General features: G+C 53.5%; 1 protein-coding gene across 1 annotated transcript; it reads right to left on the minus strand.

Moving 5' to 3' along the window:
- Positions 1-312: 312 nt before the first annotated feature.
- Positions 313-1,001, minus strand: LOC119359602 (heavy metal-associated isoprenylated plant protein 16-like). The gene is made up of 2 exons (XM_037625734.1): positions 858-1,001; positions 313-718 (listed from the first exon to the last, which is right to left on the minus strand). The coding sequence occupies exons 1-2, from the start codon at positions 861-863 to the stop codon at positions 383-385; spliced, it is 342 nt and encodes a 113-aa protein (XP_037481631.1). The 5' UTR covers positions 864-1,001; the 3' UTR covers positions 313-382.
- Between the last annotated feature and the right edge of the window lie 7,847 nt (positions 1,002-8,848).

Here is an 8,848-nt window from a genome sequence, read left to right on the forward strand (position 1 = left end):
TGCACTTGCAGATGACGTATGTACTATCGTGCTGTCCTGTTTGGCTCCTCGTCCTCACCAGTCACCCTACACATCGGGCACATGGCCCAGCCCCAAACCACATGTCACATGTGGTTTATGAATGAACTTCATCTTCACCAAGAAGCAAGCGCCTGAGAACTGAGAATCATATAACCATGGAGTTTGCTTCGATTTCAAACTGGAAATTACCCAGGCGAACTCGTAAATATATTGATACAGTATCTCTCGTCTTTTTCATTTCTTTCAATGAATTAATAAACACGCGCGCATGTAGCTATTTGTAGTTGCTGACAAAAATCAAAATTAAAGCACGTAAAAATCGCTCTCTCGCAGCTACATGCATGGTCCGGCAGTTACATGGTCAGAAGTAGAGCGGGTACTGGTGGGGGTAGTAGGAGCAGCTGGGCGGGTTGAAGAAGTAGGGCGGCGGGTGCACGGGCTCTGGCTTCGGCTCATCCTTCTTCTTCTCCTCCGGCTTCTTCACTTCCTCCACCTTGATGATTTGGGCGTGGCCGAGCTTCTTGCGGAGGCAGCTGACGAGGCACACCGGGTCGACGCCGTCGCCGACAACCTCCAGCTGGTCCCTGGCGTCGCCGGTAATCTCCATCGACGTCACCCCGGCTGCTCTGGCGGCCATTGTCAGTGCTTTGGACCGTCGTTTGTCGCACGACAAGCTCAACTGGATGACAATCTTTTGCTGCAACAAGAAGAAGGAGAAAAACAATCGATCAGTGGTATGCTTCAGCTTCAGAGTAATGTATTGCTTGCTCAAAATTAAGCTAGGTGCTAAACAAAGCAACACGAGAATGGGAGCAGAAACTGAATAAGTTCCTCACCTTCATTTTGGGCGCTGCTGGTTCGGCAGATGTTCCCTATCAATGAGAAAAATGTTCGCGTTGAAGCGAGGCTAGAATCGAAATCGGTTTGGGTAGCTACTGATCGATCTTCCGCAGTTGGCGTGGGTGTCTAGAGGCAGGAAGTGGCTTGTGATGATTTTGTGAAGGGGATGGATGCAGCCCCTGTCCTTATATACTGCACAAGCAAGCACTGGGCGTGGGCGTAGGAGCGATCCAACGCAGATTCGCAGCAGCAGTTGAGCTCCGAGTGAGTAAACAAGTGCCCACCAACTGAGCAAGTAGCCATGCATGCATGTAAACGCGTCCTCGTCACATGCTCTCGGTCGAGTCCTCCGGTCACACTGGCATTAGACAATACCGGCGTAGACCGACTCCATCAATGATCGGTAATGCTATTCCTACGCAAACTGTACGGAGTAGATTGCAACCAACCCGTGATCTTTGCTAACCATACGCTGATGGTGCTGGGTGTAGTGTGCGTAAAAAGTACGTACAACTTTTACGTACGAATGGCACTGCTCATCAATGATATATATTTTTGTTTCTGAAATATGCACTGGTGCAACGAAGGGGTTGCGAAGGGAATCTTGATTTCATCTGGCCTCACTTCATCTTCAAGACTGACCGGCAAACCACCCACATCTATCCGGACCGTAAAAATCATCCAACATGGATATGTATCGTCTGTAAGGTGCTTTGGACCGTTCTCAAGCCCGCGTCTGACCGCCCTAGCCCATCCACAACCCCCCACCCGCCTCTCACGCGCTTTTCTTTTGATGAACACGCCGCTTACCGCCCTGCATTCATGCCGTCCCAGAGCAAGCAACGGCTGACATTGATGCCGCGCGATGTGACCGGAGGGAGGGCGGCGCTGACCGACGTCACTTTTTGGCAACCGCCGCTTCAATGCGGGCGCAGCTTCCTGAGGAATCAACTCCGGTTGTTACGCCGCATTGAAGCGGGCTGACTGCCCCTTCGCCTAGCCTGGCCACGGGTATATAATCCGTGCTCCGGCGAAGCACAGAGCCGCAACACCCTTTCCCCGAGTAACGCCCCGCTCCGCCTCCCTGTCACGCACCTCACCGAGCCCTTCCTCCTCTCCGATGCCAGAAGCGATGCCGAAGTCATGGTGCTCCGCCCCGGCAGGCGGCGTCGGCGGAAGCTCTTCCTCCGGTGGGTCTCGGCGCCGCTGCCATCGCTCTCCGAGCCCTTCGGCATCCACAGCGGTCGGCTCCTCCACCCAAGAGGAGATCGGCATCTCCTCCAGCGAGGACGAGGACCAGGCCGCGCAGGAACAACCGGAGCAGTCGTCGTCGCATCGGCCCCGCCTCCTCTCGGAGGCCACGGTGACAGACGAAGAATTCGTCTGTCGGATCGAGTTGCTGACGGAGCATTCGCTCCGTCAGATGGGGCCATCACCAACGCACGTCATGTTGGAGCTACCGTCCCCGCCGCACAACCACGTGAAGCGCGAGCCGACGTCCCCGCTCCATCCGGTAAACGACGAGCCCATCTCGCACCCGTGCAACCGCGGCATCCACATTGGATGCCGCGTCAAAGACGAGCCATCGTCGCCCCTGCCCCCGCGCAACAGTGGTGTCCAAACCAGGCGCCACATCAAGGACGAGCCAGCGTCCTCCCTGCGGCACGTCGCTCCGCCATGCCTCCAACATCGTGGCGTGAAGGAGGAGCTGCAGCCCGCGATCGCGAAGGCGCATGGCCGCATCGTCCACTACCTCGGAGGAGACGGTTACCGCGATGCCTCCGGCTCTCAGGCCGTGGTCTCCGAGGCGGAGCGCGCGGCGAGGCGACAGACGAGGTACGACCGGTGCGTTGCCGGTCGCCGCTCCGCGTTCGCCAAGAGTGACGTGGAGCCAGAATGGGTCCAGAACGACCCAGACTTCGCCGCCGCGTGGGCACTTGACCGCTCCGGACCACCGCGAAGAAGGCCACCAGGCGTCTTTGCCGCCTTCACGGCGAGCTCGCTAAGATCGGTGAGGAGTGGTCGCTTAGGGACTGCTCCGTGAACACCGGATGCGGCAAGACCGCCGCCATGGCTCCAAAGGCCATGTGAGCAGTGGTCGTGGCGGCCCTCCGCATAGCGCAGCAGGAGGCGGAGAGGCTCCTCCGCGAGTGGCAGGCAGCCGCCGGACAAGGCTATCGCGAACCTCCGGCAATGTACCGATGCTGGAGGGACTGATGAAGCTATGAACCTAGGGTAGGGTCATGGACCTGTCCTAACTGCCCTACCCAAGGACACCTCTAGAATAAATCACCTTTCAATTGACTTGGAGGTGTTCCACTCGACAGACTCGAAGACACTCGACCAAGACCCAACCACTCGACGGCCAGGAGACCTAAAGGCGCCCCGCACGCTAACGGTCGGTCATTAAGTAGCTTTTATGGGCATCATAGCACTTTATTACTAGCGTTATTAGTAACGCCCTACCTTAATGTACATTGAACCCTTCGTAACGTGGGCCGGCCGGGGTCCTGGCGCACTCTATATAAGCCACCCCCTCCTCCGAGACAAGGGTTCGCACCTCTGTAACTCATACACACATAATCCAGTCGATCGCCTCCGGGCTCCGAGACGTAGGGCTTTTACTTCTTCCGAGAAGGGCCTGAACTCGTAAAACCTTGCGTCCTTACAACCTCTTCATAGCTAAGACCTCGCCTCTCCATACTTACCCCCCTACACCACTGTCAGAGTTAGAACCACAACAGTTGGCGCCCACCGTGGGGCCAGGAGTCTTAGTGCCTAGTTTGAGAAGTTGCGATTTTTTCCGATCTCCTTGATCATGGTTTCGAGCGGAGCTTTGGTGGAGGGCCGTGAGATCCGTCTCGGCGCGCTCACGTTCATCACCGACGACTCCGCTTGGCTTCAGGAGGCTCCACTCGACGTCGACGCGCTCCCCGTCCGTGGGGCGACGCACTTTCGCGCATGCGTCCGTGGTGTCCTCCTGCGGCAGCCGTCGACCCAGTATCGGTCGGCTCCCATGGCATCTCCCTGCCCTGTTTCTCGCCGGCGCAAGCGCTCCGGTCAGTCGAGGCTTCAGAGGTGGGTGAGGCATGCGGTTTCCCGCCAGTCGGCCACCCCACAAGTCGCAGCAATCGAGCCCGACGAATCCCTCTACGGCCTGTTCGACCTGTCGACTGGCTCCGCAGAGACCGCATCCGAATGCGACAGCAGTGACCCAGCTGCAAAGGTTTTGGTGATCGATGGGCCACACAGTCCTCCCGGTTTCCCCCGCGCTGATGGAGGCGCGGATGGGGGCGACCCGTCGCGTCCTCACGAGGAGTATCTCCCCAAGCCTCTCACGTCATTGCAACGGGAGGAACTTCGCCGCCGGAACATGGATGCACTCCACACTCCTATCGTTGGAGAAACCCCCGAGGTCCGAGCCTTGGAGGACGCGCGCTTGGCTAACTTGGCCGAGCGCACTCGACTGGAGAATCTCCAGCGAATACTCGACGAGCTAGCGCGTCAACGGGCTCTAGAATCCAGTCGACGTCAACTCCTTCCGCCCCCGCAGGTATATCGTACTCCAATTCAGAATTTGGCGGCTGCGGCCCGTATAACAGAGTCGATTCAGCCCTCCCAATCAGAGGCTGGCAGAGGCTTGTTGCAAATCAGAGCATTGCTCCGGGCAGTAGGAGACTAGAATTCCGCTGTTTCTCAGTCGCGGAATAGGATCCACAGTCGATCCATTGCAGCGGATACAGTCCAGTCGGCTCACAGCCAAAGATCGCCTCCGAGGCATGAGGGACGTGGAGACCGGCGTGATCAGTACAGAAGGGATGAGCAGTATGATCACCGATTCGATCATGATGATCGACGTCGAGTGCCAACCCCTCCCCCGAGGAGTGGATCATATGTGCCTCGACAGCAGGAGGACAGACGCCCTCATGGTGTTGGGCGGAGAATTCCAGTCGACCCCAGGGAACCAGGCTTTGATGCGAGATCCATTCTCGTTCAAGGTTTGGTCGACAGGAATAGAGCTCACAGAGAAGGCCACGACAGAGATGCGCCTACCAGTAGCAGAGTACATGCTTCAGGGCCAGAGTGTTTCAGTCGAGCCATCAGAGCCGCTGTAATTCCTCCCAACTTCAGGTTGGCGACTGGAGTTAGTAAGTTCACCGGTGAGTCCAAGCCCGATCCTTGGCTCGAAGATTACCAAGTGGCTGTCCAGATTGGCGCTGGGAACGATGAGGTAGCCATGAAGCACCTGCCTCTCATGTTAGAAGGCTCGGCCAGAGCGTGGCTGAATCAGTTAGCACCCAGCAGCATTTACACTTATGAGGATCTCTTCCGAGTGTTTGTCACCACATTTGAAGGAACATGCAAGCGACCTGCAGGCCTTACGGAATTGCGGTCTTGCGTGCAGAAACCGAATGAAACTCTGAGGGATTACATCCAGAGATGGATCACATTGCATCACACAGTTGAAAATGTACCAGATCATCAAGCAGTTTGTGCCTTAAAGAAGGCGTTAAGTACAGAGAATTGAATCTAAAGTTCGGTTGAACCGGAGAGATGTCTCTGAATCGGATGATGGAGATTGCCACCAAATACGCTAATGGTGAAGATGAGGATCGACTCCGAAGTGGCAAGCATAAAGCAGTCGCCCAGGAAACCGTAGGAAATTCCAGTCGAAAACAGAAGCCGAAAGCCGAGCCAGCCGCTCTTGGGGAGGCCCTGGCCGTAACCCAGGGAAAATTTAAGGGAAAACCCAAAGGACCTTGGAACCCCAAGAAAGTTAAAGACCAATATGGAAATGATGTTTTGGATCTACCGTGTCACATCCACACCAAGAAAGATGAAGAGGGTAAACTCATTTACCCAAAGCATACCACTCGACAGTGTCGGCTTCTGATCCAGCAGTTTCAGGGCAAGCAGTCCAAAGATAAGGAAAAGGAGTCGGACAAAGTTGAGGACAAGGAAGACAGTGACGATGGGTACCCCCAGGTCAATTCCACCCTGATGATTTTTGCTGATGTTGAGAGCAAAAGTCGACTGAAGGTTATTAACCGTGAGGTAAATATGGTTGCTCCGGCAACACCCAATTATCTGAAGTGGTCCCAGACTGCCATCACATTCAACCAGTCTGATCACCCTACGCACATTGCCACCCCTGGGAGGCAAGCTCTGGTGGTCGACCCAGTTGTCGAAGGCACTCGACTGACCAAAGTCCTGATGGATGGAGGAAGCGGTTTGAACATACTGTATGCAGAAACATTGAAAGGGATGGGCATTCCGATGTCCAGGCTCAGCACCAGTAACATGAGTTTCCATGGAGTCATTCCTGGGAAGAAAGCTGAGTCACTCGGCCAAATTGCTCTTGATGTGGTTTTCGGTGATTTCAAGAATTACTGCAAGGAAAAGTTGACATTCGAAGTTGTGGATTTCCAAAGTGCTTATCACGCTATTTTGGGCAGGCCAGCTTATGCCCGCTTCATGGCTCGACCATGTTATATGTATCTCAAATTGAAGATGCCTGTTCCCAAAGGTGTGATCACTGTTACAGGCAATCGGAAGAAAGCAGAAGAGTGTTTTTAGAAAGGCTCAAAGATTGCTGACGCTCAGATGGCGGTGGTCGAGCTGCAAGAGTATCAAAAGACTGCAGATCCGAGTGAGTTGCTACGATCTAGGAAGCCTGCTTCAGAATCAGCTTTTCAGTCGTTCGATGAAACGAAGGCAGTTTACATTCACCCGACCGATCCAAACGCTGCTCCGACTCACATCTCAACGATGGTCAACTCCAAATAGGAAGAAGCGCTCATTCAGTTCCTCCGTGAGAACTGGGACATCTTCGCATGGAAGCCTGCTGACATGCCTGGAGTTCCCAGGGGGCTGGCTGAGCACCGTCTACGAGTCGACCCAAAATTTAAACCTGTGAAAGAACATCTTCGACGGTCCGCCGTCCAGAAGAGGAAGGCCATTGGCGAGGAGGTGGCTCAGCTCTTAGCAGCGGAGTTCATCCGAGAAATTTACCACTCCGAGTGGCTAGCCAATGTAGTCATGGTCCCCAAGAAGGACAAGTCACTTCGCATGTGCATTGATTTCAAGCATATCAATCGGGCCTGCCCGAAAGATCATTTTCCTCTCCCCCGCATCGACCAGATAGTCGACTCGACTACGGGATGTGAGCGTTTGTCTTTTCTAGACGCCTATTCCGGGTACCATCAGATCCGTCTGTACGGGCCCGACGAGATCAAAACAGCTTTCATCACTCCATTCGGGTGCTTTTGTTATGTCACCATGCCGTTCGGCCTCAAGAATGCCGGAGCCACGTTCATGAGGATGATTCAGAAGTGTTTGCTCACTCAAATCAGTCGGAATGTGGAGGCATACATGGATGATATTGTGGTCAAGTCACGGAAGGGTTCCGACCTGCTCACTGACCTTGCTGAAACCTTTGCCAACCTCAGGAGGTATGATATCAAGCTCAATCCGTCAAAGTGCATGTTCGGAGTTCCAGGTGGGAAGTTACTCGGTTTTCTCGTTTCCGAACGAGGAATCGACGCCAATCCTGAAAAAATTGGTACTATACTCCGGATGAAACGTCCTGTGCGTGTGCATGACGTCCAGAAGCTTACAGGATGCTTGGCCGCTTTAAGTCGATTCATCTCTCGCCTCGGTGAAAAGACATTGCCTCTTTACCGACTGATGAAGAAGTCTGACAAGTTCGAGTGGACTCCAGAAGCTGATGTAGCGTTTACAGAGCTCAAAGCTCTGCTCTCCACCCAGCCGGTGCTTGCTGCCCCAACCAGCAAGGAGCCTTTGCTGATTTACATTGCAGCCACGGGACAAGTTGTCAGTACAGTACTTACGGTCGAGCGGGAAGAAGAAGGAAAGGCCTTCAAAGTTCAGCACCCAATATATTATGTTTCTGAAGTTTTGACTGCTTCAAAGCAAAGATATCCTCATTACCAGAAGCTTGTATATGGGATTTATATGACCACGAAGAAGGTTGCACATTACTTCTCTGATCATTCCATTACAGTCGTCAACGATGCTCCACTATCAGAGATTTTGCACAACAGAGATGCAACTGGTCGAGTGGCCAAATGGGCGATTGAACTTCTTCCCCTAGATATCAAGTTTGAGGCAAAGAAAGCTATCAAGTCCCAAGCAATTGCAGATATCGTCGCCGAGTGGATTGAACAGCAACTTCCGACTCAAGTTCACTCGGAGCACTGGACCATATTCTTCGATGGATCTAAGATGCTGAATGGTTCTGGTGCTGGGGTAGTATTGGTTTCCCCCCGAGGAGATAAGCTCAGATATGTTCTCCAAATTCACTTCGATTCCTCCAATAACGAAGCAGAATATGAAGCACTTTTGTATGGGTTGCGCATGGCCATTTCACTCGGTGTCCGTCGCCTCATGGTCTATGGCGACTCAGATTTGGTGGTTAATCAGGTGATGAAAGAATGGGATGTCAGAAGTCCAGCTATGACTAGTTATTGCAATGCAGTGAGAAAGTTAGAGAAGAAATTCGAGGGGTTAGAGCTTCATCACATCCCCCGACTGAAAAATCAAGCGGCTGATGATTTGGCAAAGATAGGATCCAAGAGAGAAGCCATCCCCAGCAATGTGTTTTTGGAACACATCCACTCGCCATCAGTCCAAGAAGATCCTTTTACAGATGAAGCCCCGCAGCCAAAGAGTGCCACAGATCCGACTGAAGTTGAAATTCCGGCAGTGGTCGACCTAATCATGGAAGTTTTGGCAATCACCCCTGACTGGACGATACCGTACATCGCGTATATCCTGAGAAAGGAACTCCCAGAGGACGAAGAAGAGGCTCGACAGATCGTCCATCGATCCAAGGCCTTTACATTCATAAAGGGACAGTTGTATAGAGAAAGCGCGTCTGGAGTCGGTCAGAAGTGTATAACACCAGAAGAAGGTCAGATAATCCTTGATGATATCCACTCGGGGACCTGTGGTCATCATGCGTCCT

This window comes from Triticum dicoccoides, chromosome 2A (genome assembly GCF_002162155.2).
Source record: "Triticum dicoccoides isolate Atlit2015 ecotype Zavitan chromosome 2A, WEW_v2.0, whole genome shotgun sequence".
NCBI lineage: Eukaryota > Viridiplantae > Streptophyta > Magnoliopsida > Poales > Poaceae > Triticum > Triticum dicoccoides.